The sequence below is a fragment of the Cephus cinctus genome, unplaced genomic scaffold, assembly GCF_000341935.2.
Source record: "Cephus cinctus unplaced genomic scaffold, Ccin1 Ccin1_scaffold0597, whole genome shotgun sequence".
NCBI lineage: Eukaryota > Metazoa > Arthropoda > Insecta > Hymenoptera > Cephidae > Cephus > Cephus cinctus.
In genome coordinates, this window is record NW_014333243.1 from 508,617 (window position 1) to 536,387 (window position 27,771).

General features: G+C 41.2%; 4 protein-coding genes and 1 long non-coding RNA gene across 12 annotated transcripts in view; 3 read left to right on the top strand and 2 right to left on the bottom strand.

Moving 5' to 3' along the window:
- Positions 1-909: 909 nt before the first annotated feature.
- On the top strand, positions 910-1,944 carry LOC112494536. Its single transcript, XM_025086273.1, has 2 exons — positions 910-1,058; positions 1,149-1,944. Exons 1-2 carry the CDS (start codon positions 933-935, stop codon positions 1,398-1,400), a joined length of 378 nt encoding a protein of 125 aa, XP_024942041.1. The 5' UTR covers positions 910-932; the 3' UTR covers positions 1,401-1,944.
- A 2,110-nt stretch (positions 1,945-4,054) lies between these two features.
- Positions 4,055-8,195, bottom strand: LOC107269083 (transient receptor potential channel pyrexia). Its single transcript, XM_015742548.2, has 8 exons — positions 7,514-8,195; positions 7,171-7,423; positions 6,880-7,082; positions 6,540-6,761; positions 5,939-6,267; positions 5,338-5,620; positions 4,651-4,941; positions 4,055-4,484 (listed from the first exon to the last, which is right to left on the bottom strand). The coding sequence occupies exons 1-8, from the start codon at positions 7,910-7,912 to the stop codon at positions 4,071-4,073; spliced, it is 2,394 nt and encodes a 797-aa protein (XP_015598034.1). The 5' UTR covers positions 7,913-8,195; the 3' UTR covers positions 4,055-4,070.
- LOC107269084 lies at positions 6,269-7,807 on the top strand. The gene is made up of 5 exons (XR_003060056.1): positions 6,269-6,500; positions 6,557-6,728; positions 6,823-7,065; positions 7,174-7,413; positions 7,504-7,807. It is a non-coding gene; the product is annotated as an uncharacterized LOC107269084 (long non-coding RNA).
- A 1,584-nt stretch (positions 8,196-9,779) lies between the features above and the next one.
- Positions 9,780-16,769, top strand: LOC107269075 (cysteine-rich protein 1). Its single transcript, XM_015742527.2, has 3 exons — positions 9,780-9,956; positions 16,172-16,324; positions 16,487-16,769. The coding sequence occupies exons 1-3, from the start codon at positions 9,917-9,919 to the stop codon at positions 16,525-16,527; spliced, it is 234 nt and encodes a 77-aa protein (XP_015598013.1). The 5' UTR covers positions 9,780-9,916; the 3' UTR covers positions 16,528-16,769.
- A 5,215-nt stretch (positions 16,770-21,984) lies between these two features.
- Positions 21,985-27,771, bottom strand: part of LOC107269076 (paired box protein Pax-5) — a 94,185-nt gene continuing 88,398 nt past the window's right edge. For 5 of the 8 annotated variants that reach the window (XM_015742529.2, XM_015742532.2, XM_015742528.2 and 2 more), the window contains 5 exons: positions 27,288-27,573; positions 25,907-26,005; positions 25,279-25,509; positions 24,893-24,988; positions 21,985-24,281 (listed from right to left, as the gene is read on the bottom strand). In XM_015742529.2, coding sequence (XP_015598015.1) covers positions 24,055-24,281; positions 24,893-24,988; positions 25,279-25,509; positions 25,907-26,005; positions 27,288-27,573 — 939 coding nt within the window. In that variant the 3' untranslated portion in view covers positions 21,985-24,054. Of the gene's footprint in view, positions 24,282-24,881; positions 24,989-25,278; positions 25,510-25,906; positions 26,006-27,287; positions 27,574-27,771 lie in introns of all 8 variants that reach the window. The other 3 variants (XM_015742530.2, XM_015742536.2, XM_015742538.2) reach the window with 3 other exon arrangements.

Consider the following 27,771-nt stretch of genomic DNA (forward strand, 5'->3'; position numbering starts at 1 on the left):
CAGGGGTCGAAGGTACCAACTAGCCGCGCGGGGCGGATAAGTCGTCCGATGGTACTGAAGGGGGGGAGGGGTGGAGAGAAAGAGAGAGAGGGCAATGGGAAATGGCGCGGTGTATCCGCGTGAGGGAAATGTTGCCGCGAGACTCTTCTTTTTTTTTTCTTTTTTCTCTTAGTGAAACCCGGTAACACACGGCCGCGCCGCGCTGCGTAGTCGCCGCGATGCGCGCTCGGCTTGCGGTAGGAAATGTACGACGGCATGAAACACGCGGTGGGCGGCCATCGTGCCGAGTGAGTCCGGTCTCGTCTTTCGTCTCGTCCGGGTCGAAGTGCTCTCCCTGGATGCTCGGTACTGACTGCCAGCCGGATCACTCGGGCGGGCAGCTCTCCCACGGTCAACCAATCGCATCCTCGTATTCACCTCGACGTATCCCCACCACGAGATTCTAGCCGAGGATTCCCCACCACACTGGCCTGCCTCTAGCCTCGTGCCCAGCGATGGAAGGCAGAGTTGCAAGCAGGCGGTGAACCGATCCCGCCCGAACTGACCCGACTCTCCACGAACGGAGCCGAAGTGCCTGTCGACGTACCACGCTGCCGCAACTCTACGATCCTCGTCTTCCTTTCCGCCTGCCCTACCCTGCGCCTTCATCTTATCGCTTCTCTTCTGATCTCCTCTACTATCCTTGTTCTTCTTTATTCTCATCATCGTCCGCAACCTTCTTCTCTTTGGCTAACAAGATATCTTTTTCACTCTTTTCCTTCTCATCGTCTTCCAGTTACTTGACTACCATTCTCCTTCCGCGTCGTCGTTAACGCCGTCATTCTTGGACGTCGTCGTTCGTCTACGGTCGTTTTATGTACGCAACACAGAAAAGTAGCGCCTTTAGAAGCGTCGCGACGTGATTCAACGCGACGCGAGTGCCTGTCAATGGGATGCGAGCAACACGTGCACGAAAGAACAGTGAAAAAACCAAACGGTCGGCCGAGTCCACGCGTCACTTTCGGGCTTGTTTCTTCGTACTCATTACTGCACCCGTCGTCGCATCGGAAACTCACAAGGTAAGACTTTATCCTTCTATGCGTTACTCATCGGTATCATTTGTTTCTCATGTCGCTTCGATGCAAATTCACTTCTACGGATATTTACAGAATATCGTAATCGGTCTCGTTCCCGTCGCCATTGCCTCCGCCATGGCAAACGTTCCATCACGAGCGACAACCATCAACACTCGTGTCGCTTGCACAAAAACAAAGTTACGCCTCGAGTTTCAGACATGCATCATCAGCGTACCGAAGTCGGCGAAAATAAACGAGGCATGGATCGGCCGAGCGAATAAGATCCCGGAGTATCTTAATCTGCTCGCAGTCGACTTAACAAAACCAGACGCTTGTTTCTGTTAGCCGAGGCTTCGGAATTGCGATAGCGCCCTCGCGAAACGGTACACTGACATATTTAATGGCTACGTCGCTTGGCAGATTTAAAACATCATGAACTGCTGGAGACTGTAGGTAACGTAGCCGTGCGCATCTCTCTTGGAAGTTTTCTTGGGTTTTATTTTTGAACAAGGTCAACTCTTTAACTCTGGGATATCTGAAGAACTCCAAGGAAACATTAACAATGAGCTAATCGAAGAAATAACAGAACGTAAAAATTATTACCCAAGCGCATTCGACAGTTGGCAAGAGTTAGGAAAAAGAAATCCGCTAGAAATCTGGAATATGCTCCGACCCTAAATTTTTGTCTACGTACCTCAAATCTGTTCCGTGCCCTTGCCCATTGATTTGAAACCATGTTTCATACTATTTAATTGAATTTTACACATAAACTCGATGCAGGGTAAATGCAAAAATTTAATGTATCATAGATCCATTTTATATTCCTAAAGAAATCTAACGCTTAAAAAGTGGTCGCTGATGTGAAATAAATTAATTAAGTGAATCTTGATTGATCTTAAAGATAGAATTCTTCCAGGTGTTACCTATATCCATGATAATTATGACGTCATAATCAAAGGATGGCAAGCGCCATACTTAAAATGGCGCTTGGCCTCTTATTCGAATGCATCAAGACGTACTTACTCGTAATCTTTTTTGTTCTTAATACTTTTTATTATCTTTCTTATTCGAATTAACTGAAGTTATTTATTGCACCACTAAAAAAAATCATATCGCCTGTCAATATTGCCGCCACATTCACTCGCCATGATCTATTCTTTACGTTATCAATATAACGATAAGAGTTCGTCGTCCACCTTGAATTACATCATACGACTTTGATTCCGTCGTGCACGATTGTCACGACGTCTTCGAATCTTAAGTCATGTATAGAACTAATACTGTCTCTATGTGATATTCATATGATTTAAATTGACATCGCGACTAAACTTCTCCTACGCAGTGGTCTAAAATTGCTCTTTTTTAGATAGTGTATGGGATTAGAGTATTTTAATATTCGATTTGTGGGGTCCGTTTAGATATCGATCAGAAGAGATTGAAGCCAAGATTGAAGCTTGATAGGATTTAATGCGTTTCGTTATTTTAAAAATGTCGCCAGTTGCCCAACTGGCTTGTCATTTGGAACAGTGATCGAATGATTATTGGCTGTAACGAGATAACGGATACAAATAAAATAACCGATCCGTCAAATATAACGGAAGGCAACAGTATGGAGTATTGAACAAAAATTAAGAAATTATAATAAAAAATCATAAAAATTATATGATCTCATAATAATTGTATTATTAATTGTAATTGCTATTGTCTCTAGTCACTCGAACTTGTAACTGGCTGACAGAGACGCGTGGTACGAGAAATACTCGTGGAACTATCCAAAGGACAGAAAAGTCTGTCATTTTCAAAAGAAAGAAATTCGCATCGCTGAGCAAATTGGCGCAGCGATGCTTTATTTATTATTGGTTAATTGCGTGAATATCTTGCTATGCAGCCAGCGCTTCACAGTCCCGCCATGCTGTTTTTCCTTTGCCCGCTTCCTTTATTCCCATTCATACAGTTTCGTTTCTCGTTTTACATCATTCTGCTAAATTCGCAAACGAGACAGAAATCGCGTTCCCGTAATCACGCGTGAACATTTTTTTCCGGGTCCATGAGAATCCTCGTGGTCGTTCCTTTGTGCATTTGCAGTCATTCACTGAAGCGTCATTGTTGAAAATAGGCTTCGACGAGACGGCCCATTAAGCATAACCTTTAAGAATTCACAATACACCATCCGTATAATTTACCTGTCAAAATAGACTTTGAGCCAAAATACACACTTGAGATTTCGTCTCAGGAATGACAACAGAATATCGAGTGGAAGTTGCTGTAATCTCCATTAAAATAACAATAGACAGTTTTCCAACAGTTTTGATTATTTAAAAAAAAAGCTTCGATTCCTTGACAAATATGCGATCATAATTAAATTTTAATTTAGTACGCGTTACACGGTGAACACTGCTCTCTAGCGTGAAGGAATCTTACTAGCGGTTCCAGAATACTCAAAAACTTGTGTAGTCTCCGTTGGTATCGACCGTACTATAGTTTGCGTGACACGTTATTCTGCGGTCAACCGAGCGACGGTCTGTATCTCACGTACAAATCAGCGAGTACCAAAAGCGATCTATTATGTTTCCAAAAAGGTGCGTCACGCTCTTGAAGCGTTACTTTGGCATGGCTCACGAGGGAATAGAAATATTGTGAGAGAAGGCATTACGAGAACCGACAACGAAGCATTGAAATAATTATTTATTCCTTAAGAGACACAAACAATAATATTTGTATGACAAGTCATGACAATTTCAGTTCGATTCGTCTTGAGCAGAGGTCCTCGTCTTCGTTCGTTCGCGTTTGACAATGAAATATTAGCTAGCGACATCTGTGAAGGAACGCGGTGAGTCTTACGAGCGTGACTCGAATGATAAAGCAGGAAATTACCACGCAGTTCAAGAAACGATCGTTACTTGTCACTAGCAGACACGTTCGAGCAGTAGATGCTTCACTGTTGCTCGACGTCAACGAAGAAGCAATTAGTCTCTAAGTTTAATTCACTCGCCGCCACGTTCATTCTATAAAGACTCAGACTATCACGCTCCTCGTGTGCTTCGAAACTCTTCGGTTGACGAGCAGACGCGAGATGCGTCGGGACGCCACGTTGGGGTGAATTTGTTTTCGTAACTCATGTAGTTGATCCTCGATATTCATCAGGATCCTAGATACACTGCCGTCCGTCTTGGCGACTGACTCAGCAACTGATTGATTATTCGATGCGAGAGTGAAGAGGGCTTCTACAAGATCGTTGTGAATTTCGTGAGTGTTACGATTGTACGTTCCGTCGGCAGGCAGTTCTATCCTGGTAGGAATCGACTGCCGGGAGTCCAGAAAGGCTTGTAATTTCCTATGTACCCATTTATTGCGGAATAGTGGATGAGACGTAATTCTCTCAAGATGCGCGACGAATTCTGCCTGTTTCAGGAGGCGGCGAATGTGTCCCTGTGAGGATTCAACGTATTTACTTGCTTTCGCATGACATTATAGCCGGCGGTAGTGAACGGAGGGACGTTTCGGTTAGGTGGAGATACAGGGAGAGAGAAAATAGACGGACGCTTCAGGTAAATGCTAACAATGTATAACAGCGTAACAAGCTGACACGACCCACCTCTTTCTGGAGTCCTTGAATATCGCTGACTGCCAGACCGATCATCAGATTCATGAGAACGATGCTGGCCAGCATAATGAAAAGGACGAATACGATTCTACCAGTGATTGGCAGAAGTGATTTTTTCTCTTGATCGGATGCGAACAGATCCCCGTACTCGTACTCGCCCATCATCATTACGACGGTCTTGACGACGGCCTTCCACAGGTCATCAAACTGGTCGTTCTCGTGAAACAAAACGGCGAAGCTTAACGCGAATCCAAAAATCAGGCAGATGAACGCGAGAAGCACCTGAAACGAAGTAAAGAGCACCGGATGCTCGTCGTTAAAGGGATGGCTGGCAGAGAGGGAATACGGTTCCGCAATATGAGACATTTAAAATGTCTCCTCTTACTCTAACGGCGTTCGGAATGCAGATAATTTAGGTTTTACTTCGCATGGAGTATAGCTGCGTCTCGTGGAATTTCTTGCAAACATCTCGTTACGTGCGGCAATTGCGAAAAAGATAATTCGATCGGGTACGCGATTATGCGAAAAATCCGAAATTTCATTTCTGTTTATGCATTTATGCACTGTGGCCAATTTAAAAAAAAATATTGGAAAAGATACTGGTCGGTCATTGCTTATATATCATGCAGTATAGATAACAACGAACCGGTTCGCATTTACGGAAACCTTCTGTCTGACCTTTAACACGTTCTTGAGCACGGTGGAGAACATGAGCGCGTAATATCCCCAGGTTGGAAATCGGCCGATAAAGAGCATCATTTGCATCCAGGCGAGTAAAATTGCAAGGCTGACCGAGTGCAAAACCCACGGCTCTGCTATATCCTTCCTTTCCTCTCCCGATTCAATTCGATTCGATGCATCTTGATTCGATTCATGCGCATCGATCCTGGTTGTTGAGATGATTAGAGCTATGATGGCACACGTTGCGGATATCCAGGTCTCAAATTGTCTCAAGTAATGTCTAATCGACAGACAAGTAATACCCGTTAGACGTCAACTTAATGCAATTTTAACTATTCCAATGTACTATAATAATTTTTCTTAAAAGCACCGAAAAAACATTCTCCTTTAATTTTAGTGTCTTCCTAAGTAGGCGGCGTGACTCACAGAGCTGCAAAATTGGTTACCGAAACAGAATGACAGAATCGTACGTGACCAGTCGCACGATTAGTTAAGGCTCTACTAAGAAATACTTTTTCGGTGACTATTCCGGATGAACGACAAAGTCAAAAGTTACCTACTTTAAAGTATTGAAAAAAAAAATTATCCGATGACTTACTTGGGTGCCATTAATACTTGAACCGCGTTGTGCCCCAGCAAAAAGCAGGAACACACCATCAGGAGGCCAGTTGGCACTGAGTACTTTATGTTCATCTCTATGAGAATCATACCATAGCCAGACAGTAGAAGCACAAAGCACATGTATACCAAAACAAAAAGAAAAAAGAAGACTCGTAGCTTGGACCATTTGAGACTAAGAAATGCTTCGACTAACGGATGCTGCAGGATGGTCAGTTGTTCGATTTCCGAAATGGATGCGATTAATGCACAAACTACACTCATCTGCAAATTTCCAACAGGCGCCAGTACGTGAAAGTCTACAGTTATCTAAAAAGAAAAAAAAAAAAGTGATGAATAATACAAAAGTCCCGTTCGATCAATCCTCATTATTTAATATACATGTAACATTCACTACCGCGTTCTCGCTAATTCCACGAATAAATTTCGTATATCTAAATACGGCCGCACGAATGTGTTCGTCACGAATTTCGATGATTTCATTTAAAGTAAACGTGCTCGGCGAGCAGATGATCCACAGTGACTCGTGATATCACTGCACAGTAGGTAGATAGAAATCTGCTTCCTTATAATCATCTTACGTTGCGACCCTTTTCAGTAGCGGAGCCGCATGACGTTCGGACACAGGAATCAAGGACCTCAGTCAACAAGGGCAGAGGAGCACGCACGTGGGCGAGCATGGCGTCGATTACGGTCACGCCAGTTTTCGTTTCCGCAGCGAGATTCCCCCCGTAGTCCACGAGCATCCGGACACATTCCTGATGATCTTGGTAAGCCGCCTTGTGCAACGGAGTACGACCTACCTATTGTTGCAACGTTAAATAAACAATGATCACTGACTGGACTCTGTTTTTTTTTTTTCAGTAAAACGAATCCTGTTGCGATCAGTCGTTGCCGATTAATTGGAACAATTAATTATACCTCGTCCCGGATGTTTACGCAGACAGGATCCACTGCCTCGAGGAGAACTTGTAAGGTCTCCAGGTGACCCTCACCGGCGGCAATGTGTAGTGCAGTGCTTCCTGTACCGATGCACTGAAAAAGAGGCCATGCACCAGCTTCCAGTAGCCTCTTTATAGCTGTTTTACTGCCTAGCATAGATGCATGGTGCAGTACAGTTGTTCCTTTGATTAAATGATAGTGTTAATTTATATTTAAGACTAGCTTTGGTATTATTGGTGGAACTTTGTTCAAAATTTTTTTTTATCCTACCAGTATCCGGATGGACGACATTGACGGAAGCATTGGCCGATGCTAAAATTTCTACCACCTCATCAAACTTCATCATCTCCTCTTTGTTACTGCAATCAAGATTGGCCCCCGCCAGAAGAAGCGGCGTCACACCCTGTTCATCCTGCGCATCGACCATCGCTCCTGCATTAACCAACATTCTTACGATTTCCGGCTCATTAGCTCGCACAGCCTGATGTAAAGGCGTTCTGCCCCAGCATTCAGGTAACGGCAGCTACATTGACAAGTTACTTATCAGCGTTATTTCACTTACAATGTTTAATTTATTTATTTTTATTTTTTTATTTACAAAAGTTACACCCACGTTTCGGCCAATCGGACAGTCTGGTTCCATGGTCATGTTTGTAGCGTAAGGCATATCCTTCGGCCAGGAATTGATGCCGACTTTACTGTTGACATTGGCGCCATGCTCGAGGAGCCACTTGACTATCTCGACGTTGCTGTGGTGAATCGCGTAATACAACGCGGTTCTACCGAGTTTGTCAGAAATATTGATGTCCGCACCTTTCTCGTAGAGGAGTTCCAGCAAATTTAACCGACCTCGCCAACTGGCCAGTTGAACGGCAGTTACCCGAAGCGCACCGGCTGCTTCCAAAAAGACGGATTTTCGATGATTCTCTCTCAGAATCTTTATAGCCAGGTCCACGTAGTCGTTCTCGATAACTATTAACAACTTCAAAGAGACTGGACAACGTTCGTCCATTTTTATATTATTTAAAAATCTACGATTTATACAAATTGCAAGCACAATGCTCGTGAACTGCCAAATACTAACTGCTCAGTTTCCTTAGACTTTGTAACATTCTGCATCTAATCATAGGATGTGGTTTATACCGGAAACCCTTATGTTTTCAAATTAACCTAATTAGATAATTACTTTTTGTATTGGTTCTGTATATAAAATAAGGACTTTAGTAAAGTCTAGTTACTTGTTTTTCTCTTTCTTCATGTTTGCAATGCGAAGTACGGATGAATTCAACTTGAAGATTGACTTTATTACGACGAGAATGTATGAAAGAAGCCATTGTTGTTTGTCGCTTCATGGTTATATGCAAAAGAAATATTTTCTCGTCATATTAAAATGCATAATTGTGTCGTGACTCGTTTTTTCCTTTTTTTTTAACTGCTTCTTCAATCTCTGACTGTTAATAAGGTCGTGTATTGACTTCGTTTTCCAATATACGTAAGAGATTTGATAAATAAAGATTTGAATTTCAATAACGACTTCCGCGAATTATATTTATAAAGATAGTTATGAACGGCGTTATCTATTAAAAATTATCTGATAACGTACACAAAGCTCTTTATTTGACCCGCAGTGCGTCGCACGATTTTATCTCCCCATTCAAAACGCATTGGGTTGGGGTGTCTCACAATCAGACACCCTGTGCGACAACTTCCGAATTGAACAAGCTCGGTACAATTTTTAGTTATATGTAGTTCCGGAGTAGACTATTAGGTCTCAGTGACTCGTGTTGAATCTAATTATAGTCTCTTTAGTCATTGACCAGAGAAATATTCATTAGTCTTTACCAGTTTCAGTTAAGAGACCAAATTACGGACCACCAAGTATAAATTATAGATTTTATAGTTTTCGATTCTGTATAAGGTGTATATATATATCAGCATATATAGTCCGCTCACGAGTGCGATGTATTTTTTAACAGTTCCTAAACTGTTCGATAATTTTATGGAAATCTATGCTAAAATGGAAAAATAAAATATATTTCAGTACAAAATCATGCACCATTGTAACAACAATTTTATGTAGAGCTATGTGTGGCTTGCTAAAGACTATTATTTTCGAACTATCAAAATAACACATTGAACTCGTGGATCGACCCATAGGTTGTTTCGTATGGACGACCGAAGTGTGGATTTACATAAAAATTAACTCATGCTTGAAGTGTATAAAATATATTGAGATTATATCATAGTTATATTTATGAAAAACATACATCATGGTCACATATATTGTCATAAATATCAGTCTATATCTTGACTTAGGTGAATATTAATTCAGATAAGCATATTCGATTAAATTTCTGACAGTAATCAGTTTAAAAATTATTTTTAAGAGATACGAGTTCGTTATATCATATCCAGTAGTATCTATAAAATTCTTGAGATTTTATGACACTTTAATAAGTTACGTAATACCCAAATTCACGACGTAACCTAAAAATCTACCTGTAAAATGTACATAATAGTTTTCAAATGACGTAGTTATACGTTAGTACACTCAAGCAGTTATCACAAAAATTACTAATCAAGGTCGAAAGCGTGTCAACTATTTAATTTTTAATTTTCATTGTTTAAAAAATCAACACAGGTGAACGTACACGCATTATTCAAAACGCATAGAAATACTATTCAATGCCCCTCTATGGCATATAGAGGGCGCTTTGCGTGTAAATACGAGCGTACGCATATTTCATCTGGCGGACTGAATTTATGCTGGGTAGGGATTACATCATCATGCATACATAATACCGTATGGTGAGCTCAGCACACATCGACGCATTCACACGCTCAATCAACTGTAGAATATTGCTTTACCTTAGAGAGGCCATGGCCAGTACTACAGTAGGTGGCAGTATTGCCAGTACAGCCAGTAGGCGCTTGACCACGCTACGGAAGAGACGTTATCGCTCGTTTCAAGTTCGATCAACCACACAACGTCGGTTATTTGGAAGAAATTAGCATCATGCCAAATTGTCCAAAGTGCGAGAAACCCGTGTATTTCGGTGAGTTCAGATACATTACTGTACCATAGGATAGAAACGTATTATGTATTATGAATACAAGTGGTATAACGGAAAAACACGTGACAGTTGCTACGGTGTATACTTGTAGGTTATGCGTTGCGATAGGGATTAGAACACGTAGCGCGTTCTATTCAGAAGACAAATATATTTGTATCCTTAATAATATATATTACAATGGCATTTACACGCTTAAGTAAATTTTACTTAGTTGAAATTTATCGTAAATGGTGAGTGAAGAAATTATCGTTGGATGACGTGTGAATATCAATGATGTAAGTGAACCACCTTGACAAGTATAAAAGGAAAATACAGGTAAATAATGTGCTTCTAACCACTCTAGTGTATCTTGACGATAGAAACTCGGCAACAGTTTCATCTAGTCGTACACAACGTTACAATAGATCGAAGAACGGTTACGTTTAACGTCGCCGCCATGTTTCTTAAACTGCTGGTAGTCTGGTATTGTCTTTTGTAACCGTGCTGATAGATTCAGTCTTTATAAAGTTTTATCTCCTGGACATGGTTATCCTCTTTGAGTAACAAAATTAATCTCAACACACGTATATAATACAGGTACTCATACCAGAGATAAGATTTGAAAAATGTGATCAAACGAAATAATCGAATAACTACGTCAAAGACGAGACTATTTTGAACGTATTGAATATAATTTGGTAGATCAGCGCTACTTTAGTTCATCCTACGACAAATGTACAGGTTTTCTCGTGCAGTTATCAGAACTCAGGTTTCTCGTTGGTCAAGGTGTTCGAAAATCGTTCGGCAGTTCTTGCGGAATTGCTTGGGGTAATTATTCTCCGAAATGATATACGCCTTGATGAAATTCCAGTTACGCTTGTAGCAGTCTCTGGAAATGTAACTATGCAGCTGTACATAAACACGTACGTACATACGCGACACTGTCTCGCTGTATAGATACGTCATGCATTCGCTTACTCGTGCACGTGTGTAACTTTACAAAATGGCGGCGCATGATTATGACGGGAATGAGTAACTATGAAATAACTGGACTAAATTACACGAGAAACAATTGTAAATTTTTTTTCTCGGTAAGGTACCCTGCTACGTGCCGGCATTCTTTCACCAATTATCTCTCTATCTCTCTCTAGACTTTGACTTCATTAAAGGTGACCACGCGAAACTTTGATCCTTTTAAAGTTTTAGTGTTGACGTCAGTTGTCTTTTTTTTAAGGGGGCGGGCGGGCAAATTCATAAATTACGTTGATATGTCATATTCATATATATGTATATACATATATGTATACAGGCATTCCTTATGTGTCGAGTTATCGTGATGGGTCCTTGTTCTTGGAAATATTTATGTTATTGCTCGATTATTTGAATATCGAAGTGAACACTCGAACGAAGGACAAAATGCAAACCCGCAATGACGTTATTTATCACGAGTCATATGTCATTCTTGAAGAAATGACAAAACGATTGATCATCAATGCGTAGGCACATGGTAATCAAAATTCGATGTTCGATGATGTTACTCTTACCAGACTGCGTCACTGTGATGTCACTCGCAACGACCTCGAGGACTACCATATAGCAAATATTATGTCATACACTTAATCATCCGTAGATTTACTTACGTGAAAATGCTTTTCTGCGGGATTTCGAAGTGGGAGGGAGGGGGCATGTCTTAGCCCGAGAATGGTCGTGCGATTTTGTTCTCCATTTGAAAAGCATTGAGTTGTGTCTTAGACACTCCACGCGCCTTACTTTCGTGTTATAGAATATATATATATATTAGGGGGACCGGAAAGTAATGTCGTTTCTGCGCATTTGAATTCAATGGAAAAAAAGGACACTACTTTCCGGTCCACCTAATATATATAGCCTGGCCGAGTCTCTTGCCGTTCAGTCGACGCGAGACTATACCGAGTATCTTAATGATAAGAAGCTGGTGTTTACAGTTTAATTGTTATTAATTTTCGAAATTCAATATATACACAAAGAATTATTATCAATGTTTATACAAATTCGAGATAAGTTTAAAAAATCTTAATAGAACTCAAAGATATTTACTATTTGACCCATGACACTTTGGCATGATAAAATCGTTATAATAGATTATGCTATTAAGGGGAGTCAAAGTCGATAATTAATTATTAAAAAAAAAATGGCTAAATTATTAGAAACGATAAGTCACGTAAATCATACTTTCATGACACCATGTCGTCCTACTTCGATAAGGCTATCGATACCGGAACTAACAGAACTAAAATAGAGTCGAGAATATTTCTTGACAGATATTTCAATATTTGCACGTACATTTTTTTAACGTGTAAATATTATCTTTTGAAACGCCCAATAGAATACACAGGTATATCTGAGAACTAATTGGTCGATAGAGAATCGTCATTACTGCCGATAGTAACCTGTACATTCGTACCAAGCAAACTAAATCATTGTGGAGCTACACGCTTCCTGTACTTTTAACTGTACCGGGTTTACTTATATACATATGAATTAGTTGATGCATTAACAGTATTTATAATTAACAATCGAATCACGTGTAAAGCAGGAATTCATTATGCAACCGTATCGACGTCATTGATGCACCACTGTATGCCAGTTAACCGTTTGGTAAATTAAAACTCTTTGAATCGACTGTACATATTTTTTTTTTACGTATAAGGAAAATATTTTTCTGCATTTTCTGTTTTTCACATTTTTGGCCACAATTATTCGAGTGCGTTTGTTATGCCGACGAGGGGACGGCGACTGTTGCACAATACACGTTGCACCGTACCAGCGCGAAGTAAATGTCGACGTAATTATTGCAAGCAGGCAAAACGCTGCTGCTCTATATTTTTGTGTGCTTTTAGCAAAAAGCTGTCTGCACTTTGAAGAGGTAGGGCTTTATTCGGCTCGGTAACTCATGAACGCCGACTGTGCACGACGCCCAGTCCTGTAGTAGCTGTCATTACGCTTGACGCATCTGTACAGGAACGCTCAAAAGAAATTCAGCGCCAATACAATAGCGTTTCACGTTGCCATGGTTACAATACCTGTTTACAGACCTTACCGTATGCCACGTTCAATTTAATACCGAGAGAATGTAAACGAGGCTATAAATATCTCATTGTCTTTCGATATCACGTTAAAGAAAGGTATACACATTCATTTTCTTTTGCGTAAGATAAAAAGTTTTTTTTTTCTTTTATCCGTTTCAAACTCGGTTACGGGTTACACGTGTATTAGTGAATTGAGGTTAGAAAAATATTCCATCTTCACGTCGATGTTGTCACTGTCGTCGCTGACGGTTGAGCCTTATCGTCTACAATTAGTGGAGAAGGGACGGACGGGAGTTTCCTGAGAAGGAGAGAACGAGAGAGCGAATGATGACTGGAGAAGCTGTCAGTGGCTAAAAAGGTGAAGCGAATAAGGAATAAGGGAGAGAGGCATTCTATCACGACGCGTATCCGTGCAGAGAGGGAAGCACGTTATGTACAGCAGCTACAACAATAAAGTATCCGCCCGCAAGGACAACAACAAAGGCGGCCTGGTCCCGGTAGGTAATAATAAGAAGACCGGAGATGAAACAGGTTTGCTGAAGAACCGAGGGTGGTGGGGTGCAGTATCGGGTGCATCGGGAGGATGGGTCGTGTTCTGTTGCTTCTCGGCTTGTGATAGACGGAGAGACCCCAGGGGGACCGAGGATGGAAGCAAAGAGAGAGAGAGTGAGTTTGAGCGGGGGAGTCCGTGGACGAGGGGAGTGAAAAATGAAGAAAAAAAGGAGAGACAGGTTTAAAGAAGAAGAGAAGAAACAGGGCGGCGAAGAGAATACTCTAGAAGAGTGAAGAGTGAAGAGAATAAAGGTAGTGTGGGAAGTCAGTGTGCAGCCGCCGATTGTTTGGCACCGAGCGCAACGATCCGTGCACGACTCTGTCTGTCTGTCTGCCCTGCAATGCATAGCAATGCTCGCGATTATGCGTTTGCTCTCAGCTACCAGATAATTAGCAGTTAATTAACTAATGGCCCTTTAGTTAGGTAGACTCTCGCGGAATCTCTCTCAGGGCACTGACTACTTCGTCTCTATGCCCAAACCTTTTTGTTCTCTTCATTTGTCGGTTTCTTGGCTAAGGAAGACTTTTCCGAGCGCACTCAGCGCCCCTAGCGAGCGAACGGGCGAACTAGCAACTCGGACGCTACCTAACCAACGCGGTAAGGTAGGAGATCTGTACTCATCTGGTCTCATGGATTTCCATGGACGACAATTTGCTCCTCGAACTTCTATTCCGTTCCTCATGACTGTAAAGAGAGAAATTTCTTTGAGGTCTATATCTTTTTCTTTTTTTCCTTTAGTCCATTAATCTTTTTACTTTTTAGGAACGTCTTGGTCACGTCTGTCTGGGCGTTGGCGCTTTGAACGATCTACCGGGCTGATATAAGCGCGATTATCGCGACGCTTCCTTTTTCATAATCGGTGTTGTACAATTTTTCAGTTTTTTTTATCTATTAATAATTTCGAATTTTTGCCTTTTTTTCAATCGGCTAATTCTATAATGACTAGGTTAACGGGCGATGATAATTTTATTCGGACACTGATATTATTTACGGAGTCGGATAGTCGGTATACTGATAGGGGATGAATATGTTGTTAATTTTATGAAATTAATCATTAAACAGTTTTTACTCTTCGTTACACCCATAGCGACACTCGTTGTGAGAACTTCCTTTATTCAATACGCCAATGTGTCCCGCGACGCAGTCACGACACGACGCCTTCGCTGTCTTCTGTGTTTCAAAAATCGACTGGTTATACTATTCACACTGCGGAGGGAATTGAAAGTGTAAAAATTTATAATACGGTTGATTTTATAATGCAACAGATATCGTATCCGTATATTGCATTGCCTTCCAGTGAGTATGCAATGCATCTGGGCGGGTTGAGACGGAGCCCTCGGGTGTTGCAGGTTTGCACCTTTATTCAATCATCACAACCCCGTTCGAATCCTCGTGAGAATCGTCATTGAATTTTGTAATTATAAAATTGCTAATGGATAAAACTATTGAAAATCGAAGTGCGCATTAGCTCTGCTATTCTAATGAGACGTGGTATTAAATAATACCGACGAGTTTTTATAATTTTTCATAAAAATTTATCACAAAGCTGTCATTAGCGGCAGTAATAATTTTTAACAGTAATTGTTATATATTTTAATTAAATTTTTAATGAGGCATATATATATATAATATATATACATATCATCTATACATCTACTTTGTTCTGCACAACTTTAAATTGAATTCGACGAATACTTCGCATTTAAGAGAAATTCTAATCTGGTTTCCATTAAACGAATTAGGATTTGTGAACGGGGTCGATCAAATCTCACAGCAAGGCGAACTGCAGTTATATTCTTTGGATGTGTTGCCGCGTGTAACGTTTTGCTGGGTGCGTTCGATTGCTCTCGATATATCGGGTGATCTTAAAATCTTTTCCTACTTTCAGTATAACATATATAAATCCAAAAAGTGTAAGACAAATCCAATTTAGTTTCTTGCAATTAAGGATTTGTTTTAATGTAATTTGAAATTCTGCATTTCATCAATCTCACGTTGCAAACGTCCGTTTTCAATTGTTGAAAATTTATATAAATTTTATAATCACCCTGTACATAGCTAGAGGCTTCAGTATAGAAAACCCGTGTATACTCTCCATATATAGATAGAGTAAGGCTTTCAGGTTAGGATTATCATCGTGGCGTACAATTTTCTTGTAAGGAGATCATTGATTAAGGATCATATTTTTTTAAATTAAATAAAATATTATATAAGTATATTTTTACTAACAATAGAGACCATTGTTAGAGTGTGATCAATTTGTGGACTCGATTTTCGTCTATCCACCGGGTATACTTTATTTCTACTTTTTAAACGTAAAAGGTATTTTTAGCCAAAGTGACCCTAGGAATTAGCATTCTGGGGAATTCGCAATACACGTATTTCAAAACCGTGTAAATTAAGCTTTTATTGATTGAAATAAAATTGACGAATATTAATTATACGTGAAGTCTTGTTATTGACGTGATTTTCTAATTGTGTAAAGATTAGAAAATATTCGTAATTTTTGTGACGATAACCAGTCGTAACATTAAAAGAATCCCAGAGGATCTTATTATGGCACGTCTTTTAAAATTTGGCTTAAACTTTTCTTTCAGCGGAGCGCAAGACGTCGCTGGGTAAAGATTGGCACGGGGCCTGTTTGCGCTGCGAAAAGTGCAACAAAACCCTAACTCCTGGCAACCATGCTGAACACGAGGGCAAACCTTATTGCCACGTTCCTTGCTACGCTGCCCTCTTTGGCCCTGGAGGTAATTCGTCAAACTAATTTAATTTATTTTTCCATTTTTTTTTATCACGGCTTCGGTCGACTGTCCTTGGCCAATTAAAAAATAAAATTATTTTTCCTGATTCCTGACGAATAATAATTTTCGTGCCCATGCGTGACAATTAATGCTAACTTACGATTGCAGGTTTTGGACGCGGTGGCGCTGAGAGTTACGTGTATAAATAAAAGGGTGCCATCTACTTTGAAAAATTATTAAAAATAGCTGTGCCTTCTACTCTAGTGCTCCTTAGCGAGAATACGTTTTGGTATACAGTTTAATTAAGCATATGTACATTGTAGGTTATTGTAATACGATGCACGTATACCGCGTGTAAACTATTGACGTTGACAGGACTATTACGTAATTGCACATTATACATTACTTCGTACCGTTAATGTAAAAAATAAATATTTTCATTATTATAATATCCGCTATTGAGCTACGTTAACTTTATACTTACACTATATTGAAACTGTCTTTTAATGCCTAACGAAATTGCCCCTTAGATGCTCCTTATGTTTTCAGAATTGCTCCGCTGTAGTGACGATTGATTTCTTATTTTGCACGTCTGAATTTTTTTATGCTGACAAACTCTGTTCGAATATACTTATACCAGCTGACACTGAGTAAGCTAACACGCACGTGTTTTACACGGAGGTAATCAATCGCGTGTAAGGTTTAACAACAATAGCTCAACGTAATTGGTTAATCCTTTTTAAAATCCGTGCGTGTAAACTTAGTGACTGCCTGCATAAATACCTGATGTGGTGGAGTCTTTAACTGAGTGATGAAGAAATAGTAACAATTCAATAGCCAGAAATAAAGACTCCGTTATATTAGGCATTTATGCAGGCAGTTATTAAGTTTCCACGCACGGATTTTAGAAAGGATTAAGCAATGACGTTTGGTTGTGGGCACGTGGGCCTTCGCGCCATGTGGTACCGGGATCGCGGCCAGGTGTTATTACTTTTTTTAATCAAGCCAACGTGCGATCATGGATATATTGGAAATTCAGAAACTCGTCAGGTGGCGCGTCTACCTCGAAATAAAGGTTGGACCATGAAAAGCGGCACATTGGAAATCTCTCTGTTTATCTCTGCGGCTACTAGTAGAACAAATATTCAAACCTTTGCGATTCACGAGTAGCTGGATAACCTGCGAGAAGAAGAAGAAAAATCAGTTGTACGGAAATATTGAAAATTCGAAAGACTGAATAAAGCTTTCCAAATGCTACTAGATATTATTGGATCTTGACTTATTCTCAAAATTTATTCAAAATATTCAATTGAGGCTAAATCAAAATCTCGCAAAATATACGGAGTAGATGAAAAGTAAATTGAAATTGTAAGATTTCGTAAATACATTACGCTTAAATTGAAATATTAATAAATTAGGTGTTTGGAATATTAAAATAATTACTTAAATCAATAAAGTTAGATATTAACACTTGAAAATCAGAATTCCTGGTCAAAAATATTTAGAAGTATTGTGAGTTGCCAAAAATTTTCGGGCCCAAGTTGTGGCCGCAACAGGACCTTATGGGCCTCCCGACGGGGGCCTTGAGCCCCCTTAGGGTATCTACGACCATGGCCTTTCGTATAGTGAATCTAACCAGGTGTCTAGCTCTCGCGTATTTAGTATAATTTGTTCGCTTTGCTAAAAACGCTCCAACATGTCGTTGACCCTCGAGCACTCGTGTGGGTAGAGACGATCCTATGTGCCGGTGGGGAGGTCGTGCGGGGTAGTCCGTTGGTTCTGGGTAAAGTCCTATCTGAGCTTGTGCTCTTGGGTCAGCTTCATTTGGGGTAGGTGCGGGTGCTATTGAGCACCTGCTAGTCTAAAGTCACCCTCTAGAGGAGACATTTTGCGCGGGGATCAATGACTGACGGGGTCCGCCGCCACCGGCGGACGCGGTCCCTTACGTCTAACCCACTGAGCTTGCGGAATGGATGGAGATTGTAGCGTTGAATATCGTCCTTCGGGACGTCCTGGCGGTGCTCGCAAGGGCGCCGTCGGGTGCTACGCCCGTGGTCTTTCGTTTCGGTGAATCCTTGACTACGGGTAGAGCTTTCGCGTTTAACTTACCTTACCCCTTTTGCGTTTTCCTCGTCGCTCGACCCGACTTCCCTCCTTTCCTGCGGGTTTTCCCTCCTACTCCTGTGCGCGATAGCCGCAGGACTCGGGGGTTTTCCTCAATAAAAAAAAACACGGTCCCCTGTTGGGCCTCGGAGGGGTCGTAGCTCCCTTGTGGAGAGGCTGGACCTCACGGAAATGGGCGAGGAGGGGCCCATTTCGCGTCCTTATCCTTCCTACTTTTCCTACTTTTTCCAGTGTTCTCTTTTCTCGCTCTTCCAGAATAATCTGGTCCTCGTGCACACGTTTCACGCATCTTCCTTTCTCCTTGTTCCCTCAGTCCCTATCATCTCTCTTCTTCACTGTTTCTTTTTAACAGTCTTCCTCTTTTCTCCTTCAACAACATCTTCCCTTTCTGCCACCAAACGTTTCTACTCTATTTCCGAGTCTGTTATTCCTTCCTATGTCTCCCTCACTCTCATCCTAGTATATCCTTAAAAACTAAGTTGTTAAAATTATATTATATTGTAGCGATATATTTAATATCTCTCTGATGGTATTGTTATTGCTAATCTTTCATAGGCCATACATGTACATCTGTACTTTATATACTGTTTAATTATTTTATTTGTCGAGTAAAGTATCTTAAAGGACTTATCCGCTGATATTCTCTTGTGCTCTGTGAATATCCCAGAGCATGAAATAGTTCTGTCTCATTCTTACTCTCCTCTGTCTTAACCTCATCTTTTTCCACCTCCCTTATGCTCCAACACCCTTTTCAGCTATACTTTATTTTCTCTGCCATTATTTCCACCGTCTTCCTTATTCCAGCCCTCATTCATTCAGCATCAATTTCCTGATTTTATTTTCGTTCATCGATACTATCTTCTACTGAAATAATAGAAATAGCAGATTCTTGAAAGCTCCGATTCTATTGATTTTCAAAAATACTTAAAATTGCAGGTCTAGGATGCTATATCCCGGAAACGGATGAGAAATCAAATTAAATGAAATTGCATTAGTTCGAATTTTTGCCGTTAATTTTACCCTTATGTATGTATTATATTCTATATATCAGAACCGCGCGGCACAGCTTACACGGGCATGTCTAGTCTACATCATTTCAGATTCTGTTTTAATAACTATTTTTTAATCATTATATAATAGCAGCGGAGGAATTAGGAAAACAAAAGCATTTAAGGAGCAATTTTTTAGATATAAAAACATAAAAATTTGCATCTTTTGACGCTCATTTTGCGACGGTTATATTCAATTTATATTTGGGCTATCGTTGGACAGTCGTAGCAATTTATCTGCTCGTGAGGTAAGTTAGAAGTCTGTCGGTATTAGTGGGAAAGCGATTTACCTACCAGTGACAATTAGGTTTCGGCACATAGTGCTGCCATCTACTGGTATGCATCGAAATTACTACGGTTTGATCATTCTATGGCATTTTCAATAAATTTTTTTTTATCAGTGATAAGAACCATCCATAGATAAATATATACCGAGGAAAACAGGGATATACTTCATGAAAATTTCTCCGTGATTCTGAAACTCTGTTTAGCTGTTGGTACCATGGATGTTCATGGATAAGTTACAGTAATTGTAAGATTGCTTATATAGTATTTCCTAAAAGCAGTAGTATAATGAAACTTTGCGTTTTCATATTGTATGCAATAAGGAGGTTACAGAAATTGAAAAAGTCGATTACAACAAATATTCTTATTATGGTATTATCAACCGTAAGTATTTAGGAGATTTTTTAAAGTTCATATGAAGCGACGGTAGATGGCGCAAGAGAGAGCATCATTACTCGCGAGGATGGAAGCAAGATTAGAGTTCAGATAATTTTCTATATGTTAAATCATATTAAACAAATATGTTCTTTACGAAAACCCACTTTTCATTCTCAAATTGATTATATGTCTCCTAGCATAATTTTCCATAACTCGCGAAAACATAGAAGTGCTAGACGTTCCACGTCCCCTTGCGAATAATTCCGGAACTAGGGCATGCTCCAAACAGCGTAATCTGACGGAATTTTCTAGAAATTGCGAACAATGCTTCCCGCGAAAACACATATATGCTAAATGCGTTCTGCACGCTCCTAGCGGAATTTTCTGAAACTAGAACAAGTTCCTAAGAGAAATTCTTTGAAACTAATAAAATATTGCTGCTCCTCAGTATAATGCATCTAATGCATCCTGAGCTGCTCTCTCTAATAAATACGTCACAGTATCCAACACCAATTCTCATAGCCTCTTTAGGAAATCGGATATAACAAAAAATTAACTAACGATTCATATAAACCTCAGATTTATTTAAAAAGGATTTACAGAGTTTTGTTTGCAAGTATCAACAGCGAGACTCGGCAAGAGCGGCGCACGGAACAAGAATATTACACGGGACGAATAATAAAATAAAGGATAATCTTTCGTAGTTACAAAAGAATCGAGGAGAACGCGTAATAATGCAGCGCTCCGGCCGAAAAGCCGCGCAATCCGCCCAAATTCACAATCTGCCCACTGTACGCTATCGAGCCGCGAGAAATGCCACGCGCGCTCCATTTCATTTACTTTTTACTTCTTTTTATCCTTACTGTTTCTACATCATCCGTATTTTAACGTTTTATCAAACGCATTCATCGTATAAGAGGCTAAAAATATTACTGCGATATTGCTTTGTGTTTTTCTTTTAGTGTTCTTTGGCAAAACTTATTACACATAGGTTATCGTTAAAATTAATAAATAATAAAGGCATTAAATATTAATAATAATAATAATAGGGTAATAATTAATAATAATAATAATTAATAATAGCAATAATAGCAATACAATAATATATAATATAATAATGTAATAATAGTAATAAAAAGTAACAATGTCAAATACACAATAATCATTTAAAATTGTGAAATTAATCGTGCCGAAGGTTAGACGCGTGTCTAACGGGTGTTTCCGAAAATAAGTATACGCTGCGCCCACCGTACTAAGTACGAGAAGAGTCGTGTGTGTCTGTGTCGAGTATGAGAGTCGTCGGAAAAATTCCCCCCTACTTGCGTCTTATTCTGATTGATTGCTTAAAAAAAAAAAAAGGATGAAAAGGTCCGTCTAAGCCAGACGAATTCGTAGCCTCGAAACGGTCGATCACATATCATTCGTACCGCTATCGTAATTCTTCCTCTGTCCAATTCTACCACCACATCACTACTACCAATATATTAAATTTTAAATAGCATTTTGCAATTAAGTACATTTCACTAATTTTACCTTACGATAAATGGAATTAAAATAATCGTATATCAATAGGCGTAGGTAGCACTAAAAAACATAAATAATCGAGAAGAAAGGAGATTCGTTTGCGGTCGACCTAGGCTCGCTTCAGATAACGTCGTGACGTTTAAATTTCTCAAGAAAAAAAAAAAAAAAAAAAAAAAAAACCATTCATATACATTTATTGGGCAACCTAAGTTTTACGTAACAGACCATTCGTTCACATCCGAACGTCCACTAGCGATTGAATTTGATAGGAAAAACAAATTTCTAAAAAAAAAAAAAAAAAAAAAAAAAAAAAAGTGAAGATCACAGGAAAGTTACGATACCAAAGATAACGTTCACATATGTTTAACCTATTTGCCCATGTACATAAGTATCTCACAGTTCGAGTTAATAGACCGTTCGGCGTTCGAAGAGAAATTTATGCGTCGCGACGCGCCGTTTCGAATTCGTAACGTTTATGCTCTCGTTAAGATCCAGAAAATAAAAAGTTATTTCATTATCGGTAAATTGCATATTTCGGAGAGGGCGGACTTCTGACTTCACACATCGGTATAAGGCAAAAAATGATAACGGACAGGTTGCCAGACCCGTGGAAAAATTAAAGCAGCGCCAATGCCGAGCACAGAGTTATGCACTGACTGGGGTAGATTTAGGTTTCAAGGGAGAGTCTACACAGCGATAGGCTATTCAGTCCAGTAGTACAGGTTACGGTTATACCGATTACTGATTGTACGGCAAAAACTGATATTTTCTCTATTACGCAAGGAAGATACGCAAGTTCCGTTTCTATCGTTTTAGCACGATTTCTTTTTTTCTCGTCTTATTCTGAGGCTCGAACTCGCATGAGACCCGCACAATCTACCGTCACAATTGGCATTCTCGGGATCGTCGATCTGTCACTGGACACGTGCAAGAGCAAGCTCAGAAAAACAATAATACCGATTTTTGTATTAGCGTCAAAACAAATTCTTAAAATTCACGTTGCTCACCCGATGGATTGCCAATCACCGATATGCGCGAGAGTCCCAAAAAATGACAAACATTGTCACGCATCCTCCGCATGTGAAAATCAAAGACATATGTACGATCCGCGCTTGCGAAGATTACGATAAATAGATCTACCGAATCTAATATCTCCTTTTTATACAACATTAGCAACATTGCGTGCTCGGTGGTGGCCGGTATCGCTCGAGGTGGCGCCGTCACCCGTCACCCGTCACCCGTTGCATCAAAAGTATCAAGCGTCCCGCGGCTCTCCTAATTGTTAACCCGTCGGCCGATTCTCTCGTCGACCCTATACACACGTATACACACATTACACGTCGCTCGGTCACGCGCTTTTATTTACAATATAATAAGTCCGTAGTTTTCAGAGGTCGCTGTAGACTTGGCGATCGCGCGACGAGTTATCGCGACATTTGCATTTAATAATCTGTGTGGTCTTTGGTTTTCTACAAAAAATATATATAATATCCTTAACAGTACAGTAATGATCGTTAGTCGATTCGTGATTTAGAAATCTCATTAAAATTACTTGATTACCTAGGGACGAGGATTGGAGGGGTTGCGCGGGCAGAGGGTACAGTTAACCCAAAAGAAACGCACTGGGCGACGTAGGCGAATTCTTTGCAGTCTTCAACCCCTTGGCTTAGGGCTTGGGGATTGAAAGGGGTGGATATGGAGAGGGCTGTGGCAGAAATTGTTTACGAGGTATCAAGGGGGAGCGGATGGGAGCACTTGACTCTATATATAATTATATATGTTTATGTATAATATATACAGACAATTCCCTTCGTAGTGATAACAGTCAGATGTCGCTTACGCTATGCACGCATAGGAACGTATGCGCTCGACGTCGAGGACGTACGTCTGACATGACGATCATTGGAAACGGTGACGTTACCTTAATTCAATGAGGGTCGGACTTGAAGGAATCAAGGGACGATTCGGGGAAGGAAGCAGAGGGGAACAAAAAAGGGGTTGGATTCATAAATTAAACTACCTAAGGGGGGCGTCGGTGAGTATCGGCGAGGACGGCAAGCTAGGTCGTCGCGACGACTGGGACCTTTCCAGAGATCCCACGGCCGTCCTCGTGGACGTCGACGTCCATCCTCGACCCGATGGACGCCGGCATTCGCTCGCATATGCTTTATATGAGGCACCGGCCGCTCTCCGTGATCGGGAGACGCTATCGGCTCGGCTCTCAACCTAACAAAGAGATCAGTGCTTAATTTCAATGCGTTTTCATGATATGGCGTCCATTCGCTAATGACGATCGTCCGGGAGGACGTCGACCCGTCGCCCGTTTCGACGACGCTTTCTACTACGAGGTGTCGCGCCTTCGTCCTCTGCCGCAAATCAAGCTAGATACAAGTCCGTCGGGGTGGAGGTGTGATCCGGTTTCGTGCAGGCACTTCCGGTCGGCGAGGCCGCGCTCGCGCCGCTGCTTGCTCTGGTGGCCGCCAATGGAGAACGACTGGCCACTTCGGCGCTGCTCTCCGGACCTCCGTTATTACATCCGCCCTGCTGTGAACTGTTGTGGGAAGACGCCAGCGTGTCCCCGTTGCAATAGTAGTACGTAGAGTCTATGATGGAGACAAGAGAAAAGAACTATTAATACAGACTCTCCTTTTGCCTTTATTATTATTTTTCTATATCTATCCATGTCTGTCCGTGCTCACAACCTGTTCTGAATATACAGTCCAAAAGTCAGTGGTCCGTGTGTAATTTTTGAAAAATTCTCATTCCTAAGACGAATCATGGTGACGGAAAAAAAAAATGTAAAGAATCAGTCGTACGAAGGAGAAGTAGGTCGAAATTCAATCGCATCCTGTCCTGACAGAAGATACAGCATCCCGAAGTATCGCGTGAAACCGGATGACGTAAGGAACGTGTTGTCATTGTATCGCGTATGTAATATACAGTTAATAAGAGAAAATAAAAGCTGTTTGTTACTACTTGAATCTCCGTGCCTAAGAAAAAGTCTAGTGACGAAGCACGTGTATAGGATCAGGCTGGATCATTCGATCCGTACGGACGTATAACGTTACCAACAGTGACACTATATAATAACTTCATAGTAACGGTAGATCATAACCAGTCGTATCGTCGTGCTCGGAATAATTCTTAATTACACTAACAATAAATACTCGCTGGCCCCTAATCTAATCGGTACTCATACTCACTGTTTACTTACTGAGCAACCCGCTTGTCGCCGCTCCATAACCGTAACCACTGTAAGGTGCACTGGAGTACTGTGAATACGCTGCACTGTACGCGTAATCGCCGCCACCTACAAAAAAAAAATATCGATATTTAATTACAAAAAAAAAATATTACATTTTCAAAATCGGTATTATCAACGAATAAAAAAAATCTGACAAATATATTGAACCAGCTGTAAATTGGATATAGGTATGCATGCGACAAATTTCTTTCCTTCGTTTCCGCTCGGCAAGGCCTGCCGATCCGCGATCGCAGGATGATCGATCGTCCTTCCAAGAGGTAGGACTGACCATATGACGAGCACAAGAAATAAAATTCTAAATACTAAAAAGCAAGCAGTTTCTCCGTACTACTCACCAGTTGCGTAGTGTCCAAAACTTGGTAGCATCGTCGAGTACGGTGGTATCGCGGACGCCACCTGGGGCTGCGATACCGGCGGCTGCAAGACCGTCAGTCCAGGATCTCCTCCAGGGGTGTTGGAGGCCGTGGGGGTGGCGTTTCCCTCGTTTTGCAACGAAATCGGAGGACTCTGCTCGCCCCCGCCGGCTCCAACCCCAACGTAGGATACTGCGACGGTACTGCCCTCTGCTACGCCATGCACAACAACAACACAACATTCGAGTCAAGCACTAGCTAACGATCAGCGCTTACGTCATGGCAAAATTAAATCTTGAAATTTCATCGCGAATTCAAAACAATTTTTACGAGGCTGTGGCATTTTGGAATTTCCAAAGGAACGATGGATAACATATATTTTTTTTTATATGGATCAGATCATGGGTCTGGTCCGCGTTAAGTACGACGATCAGGTAAGATGCTGATTTGACGGAAGTATAACGTTAGCAGATGAGATGACAGGCATCCAAAAATAATGATAACAGAGTGTATGAATTTATATGGAGATTGGCGATATCGAGCATTTGGACGTAAACGGACGGGCAGTCGTAAGAAAAAGAATTTCGAGGTGGCTAAACTCTGAACTCACCCGTAGTGTGGTAGGGAGACATGTTAGCCCCATCCAACGTTTGGCTCAATTTTAGTTCTTGCATCGTCAATGGCGCGAGCGGCGTCAATGTACCACCTGCTGTTAAGGATTTCCAGTTTTTTCGTTATTACACACTAGACAGTGAAAAATGCACGGATGACCCCGATCGGTCGGTCGATTAATGTGGAACAATCTCGATTAGAGGATCGGAAGATGATTAATCGCAGCTTTGCATAAGATTGGTTCTGAGACGACGAATAGGTCGGTTCTAAGATTAAGAAACAAAAATAAATCGCAAACTCATCATCTTTTTGTAAAACACTTTATAGGGCGTCGCGAGGAGTTACGTTTCGCTAAGATATTTTGCAGTAGGCGAAAGAAAATAGAGGAATTAAGACGAACGAGTCGACGGGCTAGAAACAATCGCGTCTTTAAACCCGTCATGGCTGACCGACGATTCGGGCTCCAGCTACACGTGGACGAAGCCACATAAATTCTCAGGACGGGCCCCCGCTCACTTTTCTCCTACGGTCCCAATCGAACGGTCGGACCTGAATGGGCCTGAGCAGACTCGATCTCTGCATGCGCGAACTCATTTCCGTAGTGTTCGTTGTTGACAAATGTTCCATCATTGATCAACTGCCGTTACGTGGTCGCATAGAGAAGGTGAAAAAGAGATGGAGAGAGAGAGAGAGAGAACGAGAAATATATATATCTATACAGATCCGAGAGAGTGGCAAGGGATGAAGAAGAAACTTGAGAGAAGAAAAAGAGATTGTTCATGGAAAAAAAGAAGGAGATATTAACCAACAAGAAACGCTAAATAAAAAAGAAAGTGAAGAAGCATAGAAATGAAGATCTCATTTGAACTAGATTATTTAAATCCGCGTTGAAATTTTAAACGTCCTCAACTTGGAAATCCCAACCACCAAGCCGCACCTCTACCACCTGCAGTGTGCGAGGAGTCTCGTGGTCGTCGTCATCGTCGCAGTCGTCGACGCCGCTACTCATGCATTATTAAAAGCCATCTACAAAAGTTGATATGGGTATGCAAAGCAAGATGTAAGCCGCAATAATAAGCGTACAAGGGTTGATATGCAGCTAAGCATCTAGGTGGCTAGGTAGCTAGCAACCATTAGGAGAGGAAGAAATGAAGGGGGGGAGAGAGAGAGAGAGAGAGAAAGAGAGAGAGAGAGAGAGAGAACTGAATGAGTAACTAAGCGAAAGGTATAAGAGGTCGAGGGAGTCCGGATGACGATAAAATAGAGATAGAGATAAATAAAAAAAAGTGAGAGAGAGGGGGGGGGAGATAGAGAGTGAAAGAGAGAGAGAGAGAGAGAGAGAGCGTAAAGGAAAGAGAGAGACTGGCAGAATCGCTCACCTATGGTGCCCCCTATGGGCGGGGTGTAGAGGTGTGGCGTCTGCGCTTGCGTCATCGTGCTGATGGTGCCCAGGGAGTCGTAGAGCTCGGCGGAGGTGGCAACAGCATTCCCGGGAAATCCCCCGTGTTCGTAGTACCCACCGCCACCGCCGCCACCAGGTCCGCCACCTCCGGAGCCTCCGCCGCCGCCGCCACCGGTTCCACCACCGTTCCCGGTGCCACCGCCGCCACCGAGCTCGCTCAGGAGCTTGTGCTCATCCTTGATGCTCCACTTACTCGACCATAACTGCAAAGACATAACGAACGTTGAGTCAAACATTGGAAGCACCTCAAAAGACTTTGAGATGATATCGATTCCGAGAGATGCTTTTTAAATTTGTGAAACCTCTGGGCAATTCTAAAATTCGATAATCGTTCGTTAAGACAATAAAGGATCTCTTTACATTGTTTTATATACAATGCCCATCTGTTATCGTATACTTGT

What these genes read in the sequence shown, in the direction of transcription:
- LOC107269083 (XM_015742548.2), bottom strand. Translation starts at nt 7,912, where the DNA reads ATGGACGAACGTTGTCCAGTCTCTTTGAAGTTGTTAATAGTTATCGAG. An exon ending in ACTGTCCGATTGGCCGAAAC is followed by an intron (nt 7,424 to 7,513) that starts GTGGGTGTAACT and finishes TTGTCAATGTAG; the next exon opens with CTGCCGTTACCTGAATGCTG. An exon ending in TGCTCAAGAACGTGTTAAAG is followed by an intron (nt 4,942 to 5,337) that starts GTCAGACAGAAG and finishes ACTTCGTTTCAG; the next exon opens with GTGCTTCTCGCGTTCATCTG.
- LOC107269075 (XM_015742527.2), top strand. Translation starts at nt 9,917, where the DNA reads ATGCCAAATTGTCCAAAGTGCGAGAAACCCGTGTATTTCG. An exon ending in CGAGAAACCCGTGTATTTCG is followed by an intron (nt 9,957 to 16,171) that starts GTGAGTTCAGAT and finishes CTTTTCTTTCAG; the next exon opens with CGGAGCGCAAGACGTCGCTG. An exon ending in TGCCCTCTTTGGCCCTGGAG is followed by an intron (nt 16,325 to 16,486) that starts GTAATTCGTCAA and finishes TTACGATTGCAG; the next exon opens with GTTTTGGACGCGGTGGCGCT.
- LOC112494536 (XM_025086273.1), top strand. Translation starts at nt 933, where the DNA reads ATGCGAGCAACACGTGCACGAAAGAACAGTGAAAAAACCAAACGGTCG. An exon ending in TCGCATCGGAAACTCACAAG is followed by an intron (nt 1,059 to 1,148) that starts GTAAGACTTTAT and finishes GGATATTTACAG; the next exon opens with AATATCGTAATCGGTCTCGT.